Below are 22,005 nucleotides of genomic sequence, written 5' to 3' on the forward strand. Positions count from 1 at the left end.
ATATTCACATGGGTGATATATTGCTGATGTACATATGTATATAAATGTGTAAATGTATTTATATATTTTTTGTCTTAATCTGTATATCCGTTGAATATATTTTCATAGATCCTAGATTGCCCTTGTATCCCCTTTGCTTTCATGTGTTTGAGATCTCTGAAGCTGTTGGTCTTTGTTCACTTGCATGGAGATATTCCAATATGATTAATACTTTATGGTAAATTTCGATGTACTTTTGGGATTAGAGTCAAATGCGTGTTTAGATGGCACTGGATATCCTAGATGAATGCATGCTAGTGCTAATGTAGGATATAAGAGATGAGAGTGTTTGCAGATGATGAATCCCCCAAACTACCCCAGATTGACCTCTTCCTATTCAAGAAACTTTTCTGCAGAATGGTTTAGTTTATGTTTATGTTTCAAATGTAATTTTAGAGATCTTTTTGCTACCTGAGCAGTAATAAAGTTGTCCTTGCTTAAGGTAACACAACCATTTTACTGTAGTAAGTCTTTTTTTGAACTACAAACTCACACATGCTTGCAGAAATCAGTTAATGAGTAGTTGTATAGTTTTATCTATGTGTTGTACACAGGTCGAGTTAGGTTGTGGACGAAGAACGTAGTATTAAGGAGTGTCGAAATACAACTGAATGTCCCTCAGAAATTTAACACTAGTAAAAAGTAAGAATTATGAGCTAAATACATGATGCACAATGAATGTGTCTTATACTACATAAAGTCTTTCTGCTCATCATGATCCGTTGTTCCCTCGTCCCTACATCCCTTCAGCCTCATTCCCTCGTCCCTTCATTCCTCATCCTTGTTCCCTTATTCGTTCATCCCTCATCCTTATCCTCATCCCTTCATCCTCGTTCCCTTATCCCTTCATCCCAGCATTGTCATTCCCTCATCCTTTCATCGCTCATCTCTTCATCCTCCTTCACTCATTTTTGTATCGTCCTATCCCTACGCATCCCTTCATCCCTACCCTTACCCCTTCATCCTCCAAGAAGGAGAGAATGGAGAGATGCCAGTAGGGATTACTGGCATCTCTTATTCAGCTTGGTGTATATCTTGTTCTTGGTACTTTTTTGGGTGGAATGATGCCCCCATTCTGAGTCTCCCTCTGCCTGGTCCCCAGTGCATCCACCCTGACGCCTTCACTCAGCTTCTATTTGTTGCTCCTTAAATCCAAGATATCAATTTTCATTCGAACCTTTAAACCACATATAGTTGGGGTGTGGTCCTTGTTTGTGAACTGATATTAAAATAATGCCCTCTGGCCTGCTTGGCTGTGGCTTGTACATTCAGGACAGTGTGTCTGTGCAGACCTGGGTGCTAAACCCTCACATAACTTCAGCCATGCTGACACCGTGGTTCAGTCATCTGATAACCAGAAGAACAATTAGAAGAAGATTGGTGGTTCCATCCATGTTGTGTCTTTGGGTAAGTTATGGAAATCTACATTAATGTCAGTCCATGTACCATTTACCATAACGCCTCCACCTGTCTGCCTGACTGCATTTAACAAACCTCTCAATAAATACATTTAAACAAACTATAGCTGAGGAAATTAATTTTAAATCTGACTTTATGTTGGGGAGCTCAGGGCTTATCTCTAAGTTACATGATCCAAGTAAAATGTATGATAAATCCTGATGTGAGATCAGCAGATTGGAGCTTCACACCGTCATGTGAAAAATGTGAGATGTGATCACCATCTAGTGGTTGGGTACTGGTACAACAGAAAGAAGACAAAGTCAAAAGTGATTCTAGATCCAATGTTTATTAAGGTACAAAATATTCATGATATTGTTCAATGACAAATAATAAGCAGGAATATTTCTGCTGGATGAAAATTATACTTTGACACAATACACAATATTACAAACATGAAAAAACATCTGTGATAAATCCCTGCACAGATACATATAAATACTCAATTTGCTTAATCACAGAGAGACACTGCCAATAACATGGCAGTATGAGTCAATGCAGGCTGTGAACACTCCACCCACAGAGATACGCATGGTGAGATAGGTACAGGCTTTACTGTATACACAATAACACATGATATTAATACTTCTCAACTAGTTCCAACAGGTTTCCTTTAGCCGCATCACCTTTCACATCCCTCTCCACTCACTGAAACGTTTTAAATTCACAAGAAAGTTTCAAGTAATTTTTCCTGACAGATCCAAACTCATTACTGATACAGACTGTGTCACAGACTCAGAACATCTCAGTATTTCTCTCTAAACAACGGCCACACAGCATTTCCCTGGCCGAGACCTCAGAGCTGCAACAAGCTTCATTTACCCTCTTTTCTTCTCAGCAGAACAAAATCCTCTATCATCTGTCAGGAGTACACAGACACAGTTGTCAATCTCTGTCACATGTTGTCAATTTAAATGGAAAAGTTAACAAGCAATAAGCAACAAGTATCTTTCATATCACCAGGATAATCAGTAAATAAATCCATGAATGTTAAATTGTTCTTGACACTGGCAGACCTGCCTGTTTCCAACATTACCCTAACACACAAATTATATGCAGGAACAATATTTCACAAATTCTCATAGACTCTCATAAATTCTCATACAAACACCCACAATATCTGTTTCTTACCAAAACATTGTTGTATTTCTAAGTATATTCATGTCAATTGTGTCTAAAAAAATGTGCTTCTAAGAATGCTTAAAGAAGAAACAATTTAACACTTCAAAGTGTGTTTTCAGTTTCCAGTCTGTATATGTGAAATCAGTTGTATATATGTTCCATCTTTCATTGACCATGATGGGATCTGTGAGAAAACACCCAGCAACAAGTGGCCGTGGCTCTCTCAATGAAAGATTAATGAACCACGAGCTTGTGCATAGACTGGATATGAGTGGATTGTAATTTACAGATAAGAATTAGGAAGGCCACAGATACAGCAAAGAAAAAACTAAAAAATATATTTATTCTGCTTGAGTCAATGTACAGTTATGTGGCTGTTTTACTTTCCAACTGGGGCCTTAAATGTCCTGATTCTAATGGAAAATATTAGATTGCTATGTGCACCAGGCACCACTGGGCGTCACTTAAAGCCCCTCAGACTAAAGGATGAACAGTTTCAAAACTTAAACAACAAAATACAGTTTACCAGCAACTGTAACAAGTAAATAGAAGTTAATAGTACATATTACCTAAATAAATCTATGATATATTTAAAGTGATGAATCAAAGATTAGTCTTTTCCGTACCTCAAAGGCAGTGACAATAAAAACTGACCCTGAAACTGCAACTCATGCACCAGCATTAAGGCAGGACTGAACACATGGTCTTCAATAAAATTGTACATAATGCCCTACATTTCTATCTTAACTATGTGTTTAGACATTAAGAGCTCTGATGCCAAATCTAAAGCCAAGGAAGTCCAAAAAAAGACCCAATCTCTCTTATTTCCTTCCCTTCTTTCTTCTTTTCCTCTTTCACCATGTCTGTCGGAAAGGACATTCCAGCGAGGGGATGTTGACTGAGACAGAAATGCCACCCAAAAGGAGAAGTTGGGCCTTGTAAAGACTGGCACGGTTTTGCACAGTTAAACCCTTTCGGCCCTTTGAAAGGTCTCCTGACGCCATGTTTGTTAGAGATTATGAGTATTATTCTCACAGCAGGGAGACAAAGCCCCTGTTCAAACTTCCAGCTGGACCCCTGGCAGGCCGAGGATCGGAGCTGGGCACAGGCCTGAGCTTCGCCGGGGTTGGGGGGAGGATTCAGACAGGTCCATGCTGAGCTCATTCAGGTTGGGGGTAGTATCGAAGGGAGCTGTCGACAGAGTGCTGCTGTTGGCAACACGTCGGAAGACAAAGTGGAAGGGGGCAGCCTGTGTGCGGCTGTGGAGCTCAGCCTTGATCTTCTGAGGGTGGGTGTCCGGTGCAAGCTGCTGACTGCTGCCCTCCATCAGCAAGAAGAGGCCGTAGTTCTGAGGGTCAGAAACTTTAAACTTCTGGGCACACAGCTGGCACACCTCCTCCACAGTGGCGTAAGGGCGGACCTGTAGAGTCTTGGCCGTGCAGCCACTGTCCAGCTCATGGAGCGCCACCCGCAGGTAATTCTGTAAGTAAAAAGAAAAACAAGAAAACTAATTTAATGGACTGTACGTCCTCCTCACTCTCATTTTTTCAAAGGCAGAACTGATTGCGTCACTCAAACACAAACACTGAGCTTCATAAGAGGAATAATTCTCATGGACTCTGAGTCAAGTCCTGCCCACCTTGAACCCAACATCATGGGGGGTGGGGCTGGTCAGGGGAGGTTTGTTTCTGATAAATAATAATAATGATTCACAGAGACTTCTTCTTTGCTGGTTTTTCCATTAAAAGGTTTTCAAAACAAAGTATGAAGGTAAGAAAAACACAAATAGTTTGTGAGTGTGTGCATGTGTTAAAAAATAACAAAATATAGACATATTACTCTTCACTGTTACTCATTAACACATGAAGTCAAGGTATGACCTATACAAACAACAACTAATGAAACAAAGCAGTTATACTGTCTGTATTGAGGACAATTGAAACATATATCATTATGTATTTTGTGGCAGAAAATATTAATAAATGCATAAATAGTACTTGTAGGATAAGATTTTCAAAATACTTTAGATTTTAATTTGACTTGATCTACATATATGTCTGTGTGTGTTTTTACCTGAAAGTCATCAATGGAGGGAGCAGAGCGCTGGGTGGTGCGGCGGCGGTGCCACTGGTGGAGTGTGTCTCTGGTTTCAGAGCTCAGGACTCGAGCAGCCTGCTCCTCCTGGAAATTTCTGATCAAGGACATTGCTCCATAGGCGCTGGTCAGATAGTAACCACCTGGATATGGACACACAGAGGCTCAGTCCTCAGAGCACAGAGGCTACTCTGACTCACTGCATGTACACTGTTGGCATAAACCTCCCGCTGGCCACATGTCTGTTGTCATGTTCAAAATAACCTTCACTACAAGAAACATCAACAACCTTTGAGTTGGAAAGTTTTGACAAAAGATAGAAACAATCACAATCAACACGTCTGTCACTGTTTACTGTGGCATCTTCTTTGAGTGGAATCAGCTATTTTAATTTTAATTATTCAAATGTTCATGGACACTATTTTGCAGTCACTGTATTTTAGTGCGGCAAAAAGAGATTGTGTTTGTTTAAAGTCTGAACATTTTCCAGCACTGAGCTGTGGAGGTAGGTGTGGATATGTGAGACTACACAGAGGGTTGAGCAGAGTGTGGAGAGTGTGTGTTGGAGGATTTAACTCAGATACCTTCTCCATGAAGCTGTGAAGGGTCCAGCAGCTCCATCATGTAAAGTATCTCATTGTCCAGATGAGGCATGTCACACTGGGCCAACACATAGGTGAGCATCGGCAGGAAGTCGTCAGCACCATATAGACGACCTGAGACGCAGACAGCAGGCTCATCAGATTTCTTGCTCAAACATGAATATTATTTACAGGTTATTGAGTAGTTCTACCGCATGTCAACATCATTGGTTAAGTGAGAAGTCAGTTTCAACCTGTGAGTTTCTACCTGAATTGTCCTCCATGATGGTGTAGATGAGTTTGCAGACTCTCAGCAGCAGGGTGACCTTCTTCTCTGGAGAATACAGTTTACACATGGTGTGGAACTTGTGCTTGATCTTCTCAATGGCGACATTATCCGGGGGCAGCATATCTGCGACACCCACTTCTTGCGGGTGCCGTGCCTTGGCCAGTGACAGGTTCTCCTTCAGCTCCTGCCACGCTCCGCTGCTCACCTGGAACTCCTGCAGGGCCGCGCTCACTACCGGCTTGAGAGGCTTTAACACACACTTGTGCATGGCTTTCTCCAGGACCTGGTCTATACAGAGAGGAGGAATCTTTTTGATTAGGATGAAGTTATAATTGGAAACATTTAACTAGGCCTGTCATGATAACTACCTTTGTTGGAGGATATATTGTCCCAGAAATAATGGTGACAAACGATAATATTGTGTGATATTGTGATGATCCCCAGTTTCATAGTTCAATCTACGTAGAGAGTCAGTTTCAGTCTCAACCACAAGAAAAACACACAAGTTAATTCCAGTTAAGCCAAGGCAAAAACACAAATGTCACAGTTTAATACAACAGTGTTTCTATATTCAGTGCTAGTAGCTCTAGGAAAACTCAACATGGACCAAAACAATCCACCAGATTATTTCCTCCTGACTCTGACTTTAAAGACGAGGTGTCTGATTGGTGACAACATGCAGACTTTACAACATGCTTTTGCAAAGGTCAAACAGACGATCCACTCTGACTCTCCTCTCTGATCCATTGCTGTGTACTCATCACTTCCGTTCAGTGGTTCAGAATATGCTGGGCTGTGGTTTGGGGTTGTGATTAGATTACTGACTGATTGTGAGTGTGGACAATATGAATTAACTCTCTGATAAGTTGGCGGTGACTATTTCTATAAAAGTTTGTGTGTCTCTGTAACGTCTATTTTAAGGTAATTTCCTGTCAGATATTGTCTATTTCAGAAGGTTAACTTTTCATTCTTTATCAGTCTAGTTGTGAACACTGTGAGAGACAATGGTATCAGTCAAGATTCACAAACTTCCTGGAGAATGTCAAGGTCACTTGTAATGACGTATGTGAAACCCAAGTTGCTGCTGTTCCCCATCTGCACACATCCCAGTTAAGGAAGTTGAGTGTGTTGTTGTAGCTGGAGCAGTATAATGTGCACAGAGACCAGAGTGAGGTCTGTATCCACACAGTGACAGTGTCAACATCAGCTTCTACAAGCTCAGCTCGTGCAGTCTGACTAACAAACACCATGATATCATTGAATACACAGGATGGAGGCCAAACCACAGCACTGCTGAATAAGGACCATGTGTTGAGTGCTGTCTGTGTGTGTTGCTGACTATTCTCCAAAATTGGGGGAAGTCAGCAGTTTTGGTTGAGCACATCTGCAGACACAGATTTGAGTTGGATGACAGCCAGTAACACTTAACACACATCACATAAATCTAATTTTATTCCACCTCTCCTGGCTTTAATGGAACGTTTGTCCGCACCCCACACCTCTACTGGACTCGGGCCTGACAGGTAAGGGCAAAGTGATTTCCAGAGGCATGGCTCGCGTGCCAGCCACTCACACACAGCACATTCTCACTTCCTTATTCCACCACTACAGACTGAGGGCTGCCAGTAAGTGGGTGCCAAGCATGTTAAATGTATTTTACTGCCTCCGATTAAAGGTTGAGTTTTTCCTTTAAGCAAAAATCTCAGAATTCACTGTGACCAGCTTCTCCAGTGACCTGCTGGTTTTCTTTGTTTGTAGACTTTTTCACAGCAGAGATTTTGACTTATGTCAGCAGGAAAAACCAAGGTATGAATACCAATGGCTATGTTCCAGCCAGGCCAGTGAGTCAACATGAACATTACCAAACCCACACTTATGATGACAGTTATGTTTCTCCTGCTATGAGGTGAAAAAGGTCTGTTTTGTTCTGTTGATCAGATGAAAAAAAAAAGGCGCCTTGGACACTGGAGAAACAGGTACTGCATTTGTCACTAATATCTAGCATTTATAGAAAAAAGTCCTGCACATATTTTAACATACATTTATTTGTTTAGTAACATGTAAATGTAATGTCTCCAGTTTTTAGATTTGTCTTTAATCTGTGATATTTTTCCTGCAGCTTGGTCATCACAAGACGCCTCACAGGTCTGTGTGATTACAGGGAATGCAGAGCCAACATTCCACACTCTGCACTGGGCATTAGACTGAGAGCTGTTAAGATAATTTTAATAGGAAGATGTGTCCAGATTTTTCATTTTCCATTTAAAGAACTGTGTCTTATAGAGTTTCAGGAGTGTGACAGTATTTTCCCTGTGGTCATAGGTTTTCCAGACTTCTGTGGAATGGCCATTCTACTAAAAATCCACTCATCTGCCACAAAACACAAACATACGCTTTTTGCCTCTAATACCTATTGTCCTTTTACATTTGTCCCAGGGAAATGAAACAAAGCACCTGATACTCTTCATTTTCTATTTTATTTAATTTGTGCCACACAATGACTTTTACCCGACAAATGCAGACACACTGGCCTCTGACCAAATATTTTGAATAGGAACTTTTTATACCTCTTTGCTTTTATTGAAACATGGCTGAACTGCAACCCTCAGGACATGACCGCATTGGCCACTGAGCAGGACGAGCTAACTGGCAACTGAAACTCCAGGGCATCATCCCGGAATCCAGCAATAGTGCAGTATATTCTGAGGAGTTCCCTCGTGTTGTAGTAGTAGTTTACCTGTGAGAGCTGTGCAGCAACATCAGTGGTCAACAAATAGCACACACACAGATTTCTCTTCATCACTTCAGCATACTTAAAAGGCAATTCCAGCAAAGCATCACATTTGCTACAAGAGGAGAAAATACATGGACCTTGTTTGGATCCAAGTTTTTGCTACTAATTTAACAGTGCTCGCTCTGACCCTTATGATTGTAGTGTTTTTATGTCTGCTTCACTGAATAATGATGAATAGTTTGTTAACCTGAATGTACAGTATGTTAGCCTTAGCCATATGTTTGGACATGACAGTAAATCTGAACTGACAGCAAACTATTCAGAGCAGCAAATGTAAAAGCTTCAAGCACCAGGTCTTTGTCATCAGCTTCACAGACAGAAACATGAAACCCGTCACTATAGACATGCACACATACACACAGAGAGAAGGGCAAAGGCATGTAAACAGCAACAATGTGTCCTTGTGGTATATATAGCCTGACGTAATCAGGGGGGATGTGTTTATCTGTTCAGTCACTTAACCAAGATAACGCTCCTGATACACAGACGGCTGACTTCCTACAACTTAAAATAGTCTTTGTACATCAGGACATAAATGCAGCAGGTTGAGACTAATGTTTAGAACCCCCTTATTGATTGATTCACAAACAATAATTAATTTCCTCAACATCTCCATGACAAAGTGAGTTGGGTCAAAACAATAAATAATTTCTTCAAAGAATCATAGAGTGATTGTTCTGTAAAATGAAAAGAGTTCCCCACTTTGGAAACACAGGTATTTGCTTTCTTGTTTTAATTCAGATAAAAATATCATATCTGTACATAGCTTCATACAGCTGGATATGACAGTGATATCATTATTTTCATAACACTCAGCAAATAATCTGCTGAGCTATCCTGTGAAACTGACAAATTGAGATGCTTTACAGTGTAAACAACACCAGAGTGTAATGTTTACACTCACACAGTTCCACTAAAAGCAAGGAGAGCACCAGAGAGAGAGCAACCTAAACAAAATGCAAAGAAAGAGTGTCAGAGACAGACATGAAGGGGGCTTGCCTCAAATCCCCACACCCTGATTGGAGAGTTGGTATAAAAGAAGTGGAGTAAGACTGGGACTGCATGACTTGGCAGGCAGCCTCTCAAACCATCTGGGCTGGCCAGCTTCTGAGCTGAGGAGAAAACACTCTCTGAAACTGCTACAAAAAAATATTGTCCAACTATTCCCAGAACTAAAACTGCAGCAGTGCCCAGTGTGTCACTGTGAAAAACAAGGTCACTCAGAAAACTGGCACAAGACGGGAAACCGTGACACGTGACAAACAAACCATGAAAAACAATCTAATATTTTTGTCTTTTCTCTCAGTTTTTTCAAGTCTTCTCTTTATTTACTTGCTGACCGGTGATGGAAGTAAATGAGAGCAAAAAGCGTTGGAGAATTAATTGCAATATGGGTCACCAGCCACATACAAACCAGGGATGTTGCACTTCATGGTCACAGCCTTAAACCATGGGCCACTAGTTGGTGCTGTAGATGACTAGATAAGAAGAATGTTGTGATGTTTCATCATCTAATTAATTAACACTTTTTTTGGCATTTTTAGAGACAGAAATTTATTTCCATATCCAATCCGCCTCCATTTCCAAATCCCCTGATCACTGCTGATATAAAAAAAGACCTAACTTCCTGTTCACTATGGGATTTTATTCATAGCAGACATTCGGAGCTTAATATGTTAAAGACTGGTCAAAACTGAAGCATCTGAGATGATGTGTCCTGACCTTTAGTCCTTTTTGGCATGTTTGGTGGGCAGAGATGTACGGTTGGCAGAAAGTGACAGCTGTGTCAACTACAACTTAGGAATGTGAATCAATTGGACGCTGCCTTCAACTAATTAAATGGTTTACCAACAGAGGACAGGTTGAACAAGAGCACAAGGGAACAATGTCTGGTAAACAGGTAAGACTGATTATACGCCTACGCTTATATGACAACATACTATTAACTACAACCAGACTTATGGCCATGGCTTCACCAGGAACGTACACATTCAGCAGCTAACATGTGAGGACAAGTTTTCCAAAGTCCTAACTGCTAAAATATTGAAGTGAAACCTCTGTATCTGCATTAAATAAAATGTTCATGACTCAAGTGTTTCTGCAAAATTAAGCTTTCTCCGTAGAAACATAACCCATTCACACTTCCTAAAAATAATCACTGAATTATTTGCAAATACAAACAGAAATGACTCCCACCACCACCACTCCTACTGAGTTGAGGAGGAGTTCAGTAGGCAAACATGTTGAAAAGTTGAGCAGTCCGGGCATGTCAGTGGTAATCTAACAGGAGTTGACCAAACCTTTAGGAAAACGTATAATTACTATAATTAAAGGATTATGCTCACATTGTTTGCCAGAATGAGGTACATTGATATTTGAAGTGCACGAGCTGATTCCTTAAAACACTAGAAAAATAACAAGGGTGACATTACAGACCTAAGAACTAGAGCAAAATAGCCTAGAACAACTTTTCCTGGCACTCACCAATCTGATCTTCAGGAATTAGGCTCTCAATTGGTGGCTCCATCTCTGAGCTCTGTCTCAGGTAGCTCTTCATTTGAGTAATAAACTGCCGGAGAGTCTGCAGCAGCTCAAGTCCAGAGGCGTAGCCCTGCCAGGCTTGGGTGCCCGCACCCTCACCCATGTAGCTCAGGTAGTCCTGTACCAGGCAGCCAAAGTATGATCGTTTGTCCCTGGACAGCTCCACAACTCTGCGGATCGCCCTCTTCTCAGGCGTTAGCAGTGAGTTGAAAACCCCGCTCATCTTGCGCAGTTGCCCTCGCAGGGCCTTTTGGAGGACCAAAGCACTGGCACTGGGGCGACGATTTGTGCGATGTCCCGGAGGCACCATAGTCAGGTCCTGGTCTTGATCACTCTCAAGGCTCACACCATAGTCTTGCTCCTCTTCATCCTCGTCATCATCATCTTCATCATCTTCCTCCATGCTGCCATAAGGCAGGTGGGATGGTGGGAGGGAGAGGGGGAGGTGTGTGTCAAAGTCAGCCTCAGTTGGAAGGCTCGGGTCATGCAGAGGAGGAAGGAAGAACACTGAGGACTGAGAGAAATCCAAAGAATCAGAGGAATCTGTGGAGAGGCTCATGTCGCTCAGCCGCTGGCTGCCTCCACTGCATTCCTCACCTGCTTCTTCTTCTCCTTGTTGCTTCTCTGCCTGCTTGCTAGTTGTCATCATTGAATCTTCTGGAGGACTGCTGGAGACCGTGGTTCTGCTGGCATTACACTGTGACATTTTGGCCCGCAAGAGGGCCTTCTCAATAGTCTGCTCCTCCAGTGCCAAGTGGCACTGAGCATCCTCCTGGCTGGATGGTGGTGAGAACTTGGCCCGACGTGGAGAGGAGGAGAGAGAAGATAGAGAAAGGGGCAGGGAGGGCCGGGAGATGGATATAGGGGAGCTGATGTTGAATCTCTTGGGAGGGGAGGATGAGGGGCTGATGCTTAAGGAGGAGCCCAGACGAGACAGGAGGCTGCTGCCCCTCTCTCTATCCTCAGCCTTCTCCTTGGGGATCTTGATCCAGGAGACCTTCTCTGGCATGCTGCGCTGTCTGACAGGGGGTGCTGAGCGCCGTGGCACAGAGCGTGGAAGAGGTGGACGAGGGGGTGGGGACCGAGACACAGTTAGCTTCTGACTGTTGTTGGCTTGACTGTTATCTCCTTGTAGCTCTGTGTTTCTGATGAGGCTCTGCAGTTCGCTTGGACCCGACTGGCTTCTGTCACTGTGATTTGAGCTGCAGACCTGAGAACCGCTGCTACAACAGGGCTGAGTATCCTGGCTGGTTTCTCCGTTGTTGCTAATAGGTTCCTCCCCAAACACCTGCTTCGAATCACCATCTGGTTGGTGGACCTTTAGGAAGAGGGGGTTGATGAAGCACAGTGCTCCATTGGATTGGCAACACTTAAGCTCAGATGGGGTGCGAGTTTGAAGCCATGGGAGCCCTGGGGCTGCTGCCAAGGAGACTGGTCCCTGAGTAGGAGAAGGTGGTCTGTTGGGACCTCCTTCCCCTGACAACAAGACTGAGCCCTTCCTCCTATGGCACAACTGAGTGTCCCAGAAGCCTGGAAGAGACAGTGAGAACAATATTGTTGATGACAATAACACACAAGTGTAAAGTTGAATATATTTGGTTCTTGTCTGATCCCCAGGAGTAAACAGTGCCACGATCCAAATAATGCTAAATGGTTTGTATTTATACAAACATAATATAGATGGATGTGAATTACATTATCTTTTGACACAACTGGACCATGGCTTTCTGACAAAATAATTTACTGTGTAACTAATACTCTTGTATCACTAGAAACGAGAAACACCAATGAGAGAAGGAATGAACAGTACATTCAGTAAACAACACGGCTTAAATTGGTTTGGTAAGCACCACAAATCATAATTGTATTGCAATTACTCTACTAAACTCTAATTACAGTTTTAGTGTTCCAACCAGATAACCTGAGAAGTTTTTGTTGGCAAAAATATGCTAATGAGATTAGCCCAGCTCTCAGAAGCACTGAAATCACAATATGTCAACTATTGCAGCACTTTCACTGCAAAGCCAAAATAATGCTACACATATATATATTATATGTATAAATGTTTGTATATATATATATGTAGACAGATAGATAAAAGCTTCTAGTTAAAGAATGACTGCTCTACCCCCTGAGCCACTGCCATGAGTGAAAATATATAAAATATACCATTACAGCCCTACTATGTCATTTATTGGTCTCATGTTGTTCTCTTGGAAGCTGACAATTTTACTTAAAGCAAATCCTACAGAACAATAGTGAGCAGCAGCAAAAAACAAGCACAATCTAAAACTGAAAAATGCTTAACAAACGACTACTTTAAATTGACCTCTCAACCAACAATGATGCAATGGAAATCCTGCAAATGTTATCTCTCTCAAAAGACCTCTAAATACTAAGTACAACCCCAAGCAAGCACCAAAGAGGAAAATATAACCAAATAACATTAACTCAACCATTTGTTGACTTTTTAGAGTCCAGGCTGTGCTAGACAAAGCAAAACACACACACACACACACACACACACACAGACACAGTGGAAACAATACCACATAAGGAATACCAGTGCCAGACACAGAGCAGCTCTTCACATAACTACGGAGCAGAAGAGGGGATAACAATACTTACTGTGATCCCAAAGCTGCCTGACACACAGACGAGCTGTTGATCTCAAACTCATTCAAACTTTGCACTAATGTGATGGTGCTGCAGAGGCTAACTGCTGCATCTACACAAGCTGAAACTTGACTGGCTTCTCGAGCTCACCCACACTAAATCTGTGTTGTGACTCACTCATGTTGATGTGTGTGGGCGGGATATTAGCACAGTGCTCCCGCCTCTCTCCCTCCCATTCAGCTCAAGCTGCATGGCCAGTTGTTCTCTCACTCAATGACACAGGGACAAACATTTTACTGTTTCCCTGATGACTCTTGTTAACCCTTTCATCTATTTATGTCTTCTCCTTTTTCCTTCATTACACATTGTGACTGTATTACTTATTAAGTTGCCAATACAATGTTTTCAGATAGATATAATAATAATCTATAATAGATCATTTTTTGACACTTCATGAAAGCATGTTCACACACGTATGTGCGAAGCAAAGCATTACTCTGCTCCAGCCAACACACACACACACACACACACACACACACACACACACACACACACACACACACACACACACACACACACACACACACACACACACACTATTGTACACCTGGGAATGAAAGCCCTGAGCATTAAAGTTAAGTGTGATTGACGTATGACCTGGGAACTTGCAGCACACTGTCCTAACAAACTAGTTCTTCCAGAGAAATACCCAGTATGGTTGGCATCGTGTCTTGGCAAAGCAAGGCACAGAGCAAAGAATATGATTACGCTGTTATAAATAACATTATTAAATCTATAAATATCAGTATTATTATAACAACCAGTCTTACATGGCTTCTATTCAATGGATGTAATTGAAAAATTAAGCACAGAATTTTACGACACTATCAACATCTGTGTATAATGTAAATCAGTTATACTTTGCTAATACCTGACTCATCTATGGTCTTTGTCAATGCAGCCCTGACACTGATTGTGAGGATTGGATTTGTGTGTCCTTTATAATGTACACCACCCCAACAAAGTGACACACAGCAAACCTGGGTCCGAGTAGTATCCCACTGTGAGAAAAATTTTAGTTTTCTGAGAGTGTAGAAATAATGGACTGTCAAGCTTCTTATACTTGAATTTAACAAATTTCTAACAAGCAGAAAGGCCATGTTCAGATCTGGTATTAACATCCGTTTTAAGAGGTCTGATCACAAGTGACAGCATTAAGTACGTAAATTCACACTTGGCATTAGAATGCATTCTGTGACCACTTCCCCACTATATGTCAATAAACACATGATTTCTGTTCATAAAGACCGAAGAGAATAAAGACCATACAATACTATTTTAGCAAAACTGTCATCACAGGTAGAGAGCAACAAGGTAGTAAGATGAGCTGTTTTCAGAAATGAAATAAAATCCGGAGAATTGGTTCCGGAGTTTACCCAGAATCTGTCTTTCACACATGCACAACACAGTGGGAGGTTCTCTTCACAGACGCGTTAACAACAGCAACAAATCCTCCGCATTATTTAGGCAAGAGGTGGAGCAGCCAGGTGCAGCAGACAGAGGCAGGAAAAACGTAATCACTCCACGTGTATGACACAACTTTTTCAACGGGAGATATTTAATGTTTTTTTTTTTTCAAATTTTGCATTTGCTATGCGTTAGAAGTCTCATCAACCCCCCACTCGCTTGTGGTGAATCCAGTGTGGATCCCCTGCTGTGTTCACACATTGAATTTTCCTGAATTTCTATGTACTTTATACTACGGGACCTGGTGGAGAAAGTCTGCCCAAACTGCGGAGCCTCTCACTTGGACATTTGCGTTCACACATGCACCTCCTCTGGGAAATTCCGGAGTATCTGCAGAGTTCAGTGCATGTCTTAAAGCAGCGATTCTGTGACAACGTCAGAGTCAACAGTACTCTTTTCAGCTTTCCCAGGTAGACACACAGACACACACACACACACAGTTATTCATATCTACATCAGAACTACCTTTAAGTTCAACTCTTCACTGCTGCTCAATTACCTTCACAGACACAAAACCTACTGTTGTGTCCCCACACTAAAAAACAGGGGCCGATTTACTAATGAAGACACTGAGGAATTCAAGACAGAGAATGCATGTCTGTTCAAGACCACATTAAAAGGGAATGTCCCAAATCATTGTGTGCCACTTTGAACTCATTATGACTGTTTAAGACACTGGAAGCCAGGCAGGGAAAAAAGACAGATAGCTCTGAGGTGAGTCACAGAAGCAGGGCCTGAATAGACACAAAGTGGTGGGAATACCCACTATCTAGCCCACTGTTTTATATCAGCTAAATCAAGTAAAAAAAAAAGGTACAGTATGAGTTAGAGGAAACATGTATATGGCAAAATCAAAGCGGCAAGTGGCAATTTGAGGGTTCAAAGCTTCTAAACTTGGTTGTCCAATATGAATAAGAGCAATGAAGAAGTTTTAGAATGGACAAGACTGAGAAAAATTACTTCAATTTAATTTTGATTTGAGACAATCACACACCTGTTTCATCGTCTCAATGTTTGCAGAAAAATAAAAAAAATGAACAGAGCTCATGTTCATTTCATCTTGTCTACTGTACAGTAAATGCACTGAGGAGCTCATTAATGAAAAAAAATACTTGGGTTTTATAAATATTTTCCCAAACCAAATTAACAAAAGTTAATACTTTAACTGGAGTTAATGGAAGGCTTATGAAAAGAGAAAATGGGTAACGCAATGAAAGATGCTGTTATTATCCTAAGCAGTTTTTTGCCCTGTTTCTGTTATCTATATTCTATCTATCTCTCTGAGATTTGACTGATTGGACTATGATTGGACGAATTGTTAAGAGTTATAGGCACATTCCTGCTAAGCCCCACCAATGGCGACATTTTGATTAAGTTATTGATTCTTTTAAGTTTATAATAACAAATTCTGTCCGCCAAGTCTGTGCACCAAATTTGCCATTGATAAAGTTGAAATCACAAAAAGTTCCATTCATTTTACTGCTTTTATACAAATTAGCAAAAACAACTTATATGGCTTTTTGGAAGACCACATTGAGCTGGACAAATTTCAAATCAATCAGAATTACAGTATGTACAGTATGTGTGAGGGGCATGGTCCTTCAATTTTTGCATTTTGTGCTTCAGTTATAGCGCCACCAGCTAATTGAGCGGGGGCAGGAGACAAATAATTACAATGAACAAGCAGAGAAGGGTTGGTGATAATCTTTGTCTACTGTACAGTAAAAGTGACTGAACCCTTTTTAAGAACTTAGAATGAAATGTTCAAGTTCTGTGTTCATGGCTGTAAAACGGCCAAGGGCTTCAACAGTCTGGGTGGAGCAAAAGCTCCAGAGGTGTCGAGCTAAGTCAATACCCAGCAACACATCACATATCTGGGCCTGGATAAGGCTTCTGTCCCTCAGGGTGAGAAACTAAGGCTTGAAATGCCAGTTAATGCTTTGAGCGGGGTTGACTTGGAGTTTACGAGTGTCATGCCAGAGGAAAAATATCCCACAGTTTTTACACATAACAGATGTGGAATGACAGAAAACAGTGCAGAGTCTTCATAGAGATGAACCAGGTACACACATCAGTTTGGCTACAAAAAGTGATGCTGTCTGTTGATGCAATAAGATTAAGATTCCTCTTTATGGTCCCACACACAGCATGCAACATGCAAACATGGGGAAATTTGACCTCTGTATTTAACCCATCCATGTGAACGGAGCACAAACGGAACACAATCCACACAGTGACCACACACGGAACAGTGGGCAGCCATGAAGGCGCCCGGGGAGCAATTGGGGGGTTCGGGGGGTTCCTTGCTCAAGGGCACCTCAGCAGTGCCCAGGAGGTGAACTGGCACCTCTCCAACCTCCGTCCATGCTGGACTTGAACTGGCCACCCTCTGGTTCCCAAGCCAAGCTGCTATGGACTGAGCTACTGCCTCCCAAGGAAGGATTTATGACAAACTCACAACATTATACAGTGATACTATGCATCTGCACACATAAGTTCCTACAGTATACTCTTATAGGTTTAATCAGATCAAATAGTAATCCTTTCCCTGACCTATGATCATTATTACACATACTATGTTTTCTTGCAATTAATTGCAAAATGACTTTCAGTCTATTGTCACTTCACAGACTTCATCCATGTATGCTTGCCCCCCAAAGATACAATATATTTATCAACAAACCTGATCCAAGTTTAGCAACCTCCTCAAGATCTGCGGACGTTCTGGCTGAAGCGATAGCCTCTGGAAGCTTCAGAGTGAAGGGCAACACATCCCTAAGAAAAAAGAAAAAGACTGAGTGAAAGTTAGAAAAACTAGAAAAATTGATAGTGGGTGAAAATGGGTGGGACTGAAAACCTATTCCTAGAAGTGTATGAGTGAGTCACTGAGTTGTAAAAAAGGAGTGAGACTTGGTTATTGGCTGGAGGTTGAAATGTTCCTGCCACTCCCCCACCTCCAAATATTTTCCAAGAGGTTTTACAGAGTAGTTTCCAAAGTTTTCCCCCATGGACACAAAAACTAAAACTTATAGTTTCCTTCAGAAATCTTAAGGATTATAGTATTGTCACATCAGTGGCATAGCAACTACAAATTGTGTAGCTATAAATGAAATGGCTTTTCCTGTCCTAAATTGCTTTCAGACATACACTGAGATCCAGAGAAGATCCAGACAGTCTCCAAAGGGCTGAGTGAGCCTCTGGACTTTCTGCAGTTTCCCTGGCCAGCCCTCTAGTAAAAACTCAGCAGAGAGTCCGCAGGCTCTCACTTAGACATTGTCTGAAGAAGACGATCTCAAAATGCAGCAGGACATCTTCTGCAATTCACTGTGACCAATTGGGTGATGATGACATTTCTAACACGTGACAACACGCTATAAACAAAAAAGCGTGATCTCCTCAGCTGGATTACTATGTTAAGTCTTGTCTTTGCATGTTGCACGACTCCCCTCCTGAACACTACAGAGATTTGTGTGTTGTGAACTGAGCAGAGAATCTCCTGCTGAGTTGTTCATGTGTAAAATGCAAACTCTACAGACATTCTCCAAAGAATTGTTCAAGCAGTTTTCTTCTCTGTTCTGGACTATGGTGATGTTATTTATTGATGGGCAGCAAGCTCCATCTTCAAACCTTAGATGTGCTTTATCACTCCGCACTTGATTTCTGGAGATAGTTTTTGGACTTGAAAGATTGGCGTCCCTGCTTTCAGTGAGGAGGGATCAGCATTGTACATATCTTTATGTACAAAGCTAATTTAGAAAAGCTCCCCATCTATCTCTTTGACCTGCTGTCATGGAATGTTGGTAGTCATTTTACCCAATTTCAAACATGGCTTACCCTGCAGGTGTCAAAGAAAAAAAATCAGCTTTTTCTTACTGTATTCCACACACTTGGAATAGACTTCAACAGAACTTCAAGCTGACTTCATTATTGCCATGGGGGCATTATCTAGATGTGAGGTTAATAATAAATAGTGTGTTACAGTACATCTGACAGGTAACATGTTACTGTCATCTGGTACTGGTGACATTGCATTAAAGGAATCTTTATTACCTCCATTCAGTTATTAAACTGTATCAAGACTAAAATACCCCACACTGTTCTGTTTACATGACATTACTGCAATGACAGTGAGATAAGTTATTGCAAAAAATAAACTGTGACCAATTGGGTGATGATGACATTTCTAACACGTGCTATAAACAATAAAGCGTGATCTCTGCATCAGAATTACTATGTTACGGAACTTTGTGAAATGGAAGAGTTATGCATAAGTCATGTAATTCTATTTTAAAGGTAAGATTTAGGTTAGAATAACCAAAGCAATATCCTCCAAGTCTTCATTTAAAGAAAACAATTTGATTCAACCGCCCAAAGTCTCATAGCCTGGATAAAGGTTATGTGGGTTAGTCATTCAAGACTCTGTTTCGTTTGTCCCTGAATGTCTCCCTCTCACAGATTGGTGTGTCATCTATTGTTTGCGTGGTAGACTGGTGTTTTAAAGGTCCAGTGTGTAAGATTTAGGTGAAAGGGAACTATTGGCAGATATCTAATGTAGAATAATCCTCATGATGTTTTCACTAGTTCGTTTCATCTAAATTGTATCAATTGTAGTTTTCTTTACCCCACAAAAGGTCCTTTATATTTAAATACTTATAATTTTGCATTTCTTTTGTTGAGTAAGCATGAATGATGAAGTCACCTGCTGATGCAGCAGAAAGCCACCAGACGGAAAAGGTCTGCAAAGCTCAGGCCTGATCCTTCCAGAGAGAACGCTGCAGGAACAAAGAATCAACCAAAAGTTATGATAAAATGATTCATCACAAGTGACTCTTCAAAATCAATTCATCCCAGTTAACATTTAACTAAATCTGATTAACCTTACACCCCTCTAAAACAGGATAAACTCTGTTAGCCTTTATGGAAATAATTATGGACCAGGTCTGAGGAACCTGTGGCATCCAGGCTATATTCAGGCCATGAGACATTTCATAGATACAAAAATACAACTAACAACTCAGAAACAGAAAAATCTTCTCATGACTGCAAATTACTTTTTCCTCAAATAAAAGAAAATAACATAAAACAGTCCACTAACATCTCCGTCAAGTTGGTTCCCTCTTGATGTATGCCTGTCAGATCCCAGTCAAGATGAATAAAAATGCAGTTGTTGCTTGTCATAGCTAACAAACACATCGGCGAATGTCAAGAGAATAAGGTTGATGCACTTTCCAAAAGAAATGGACAAAAAGCAAAAGGCAAGTGTCTAGTTTAAAGGGATGCAGTTGCAGTGATGAAGTCACATCTCAGCATCGGTCCAACTGAAAAAAAGTGTCTAAACTGGATGAGTTACAAAGACAAAGCTCTTATATAAAGTTAATGCTGTGGAACTGCAATGACATTGTTACAAAGTGTGAGCTTGTCTCAAAGAACCATTGCAGAGCAAATTACTGATATGACACATGATAGTGAAAAAACACTACAGAACACAGCTTTTTGTTTCTGGCCTGCAATGGAACAACAGACATAATAAACACCACTCATTTAGCCATTGCTGTACGTGGTATTGCTGAGTTTGATACAATAGAGCTGTGGCAAGTGCAACTGAAAAGGGTTAACACCGAGCAAGCTCCTGCACTGCAAAAACAGCCTGCAGTGACATCTGAATATACTGGGGAGTTTGTAAAACTCCTTTAGGCATTTGAGGAGAGGTTTCAGGTCAGGAAATGTTAAAATGTTTAATGCTCAACTTCTATAAAGTTTATATACGTCCTAAGGTTTTTTTCTCATTCTGAGGAGACATACACAGATTGTATCTGTTCGGCACAACCCATTGCTGTCTCTGTTCCACTCAAGACTGACAGACAGCTCCAAAGTAGCTGCAGTGGGTGGTACTTCACACGCAGCACATACTGTATCTTCACTACGCAAGCATTAGGAAATTCCAGTCTGGTGCTGACACAGTCAAGCATGAGAACACAGGTACAACAGAGGACAGTTCACATCGGTGATGTTTGGTTTAAGCACAAAAAAAGAAAAGAACAAACGGGCTAAAAAGTGACAAAAGCTTTAGTGTATTGAAACCTCAGATGCATTTCCATGTGACTTTGCCTCAAAGAGACTGCAGTACAGACAAATACAAAGAGTTTATTTTGGTATGGAGCCTGTCTAAGAAGCTTTTACATATAGGCCAGGGTCTGCTTTTATTTTGATGAGCTGCACCAAACCCTCAAGACATACAGAGTATCCAAAGGTTTTCTCGTCAATCTACGCACAATTCTCAATAATGACAAAGCAAAAACTGTTTTTTGGAGTGTTTTGTAAATGTATTAAAAAAAATAAAAGGTGCATCCTACTTCTATCAATGAGATGCTTCTACATCTTGATTGGAATCCTCCTGTGCCCAATTGAATTCATTGGACATAAATGGGAAAGACTGGGTATATAAATGATATTTCACACTTTTATTTTTTAATAAATTTACAAAAAACTCCCAAAACTAGTTTTTGCCTTTTCATTGTGTAGATTGATGGGGAAAAATAATGAATTTAATTAATTTTAAGATGAGTCTGAAACATAACAAATTAAGCTTAATTCATCAAGCTTAATCAAGCTTAATTTTCACGTTCAGCAATGGCTTTCAGCTCTATCACAGCTGTGGTAAGTTACAACCTTTCAGTGACCCCTTTCATTGAAAAACATCTCCAGTCAGAATGCAGCTGTTCCAGTCATTGTTCCAGTTACGCTTACACATGAACTAAGTGATGTGTCCCACTAACCAAGTCTATCCAGACTTTAATATTCAAATTAAAAATGAAATAAATGTGCATTTCCAAGCAGCACTTTTATGTGAATATTGGGGGCTGGGCAATTGAGATATTACTCCATCAAATAATCCTCATTAGTCCAGATGTATCGGATATCTCTCTGATAGATGGCTGCAGTCC

At 41.0% G+C, this 22,005-nt stretch overlaps 1 protein-coding gene across 4 annotated transcripts in view; it reads right to left on the minus strand.

The window, feature by feature from the left end:
* Positions 1-1,770: 1,770 nt before the first annotated feature.
* Positions 1,771-22,005, minus strand: part of rin2a (Ras and Rab interactor 2a) — a 42,152-nt gene continuing 21,917 nt past the window's right edge. For 2 of the 4 annotated variants that reach the window (XM_069538297.1, XM_069538300.1), the window contains 7 exons: positions 19,761-19,833; positions 17,745-17,836; positions 10,862-12,448; positions 5,563-5,871; positions 5,298-5,429; positions 4,693-4,856; positions 1,771-4,099 (listed from right to left, as the gene is read on the minus strand). In XM_069538297.1, coding sequence (XP_069394398.1) covers positions 3,677-4,099; positions 4,693-4,856; positions 5,298-5,429; positions 5,563-5,871; positions 10,862-12,448; positions 17,745-17,836; positions 19,761-19,833 — 2,780 coding nt within the window. In that variant the 3' untranslated portion in view covers positions 1,771-3,676. Of the gene's footprint in view, positions 4,100-4,692; positions 4,857-5,297; positions 5,430-5,562; positions 5,872-10,861; positions 12,449-13,546; positions 13,704-17,744; positions 17,837-19,760; positions 19,834-22,005 lie in introns of those variants that run through there. The other 2 variants (XM_069538298.1, XM_020103569.2) reach the window with 2 other exon arrangements.

This window comes from Paralichthys olivaceus, chromosome 14, assembly GCF_024713975.1.
Source record: "Paralichthys olivaceus isolate ysfri-2021 chromosome 14, ASM2471397v2, whole genome shotgun sequence".
NCBI lineage: Eukaryota > Metazoa > Chordata > Actinopteri > Pleuronectiformes > Paralichthyidae > Paralichthys > Paralichthys olivaceus.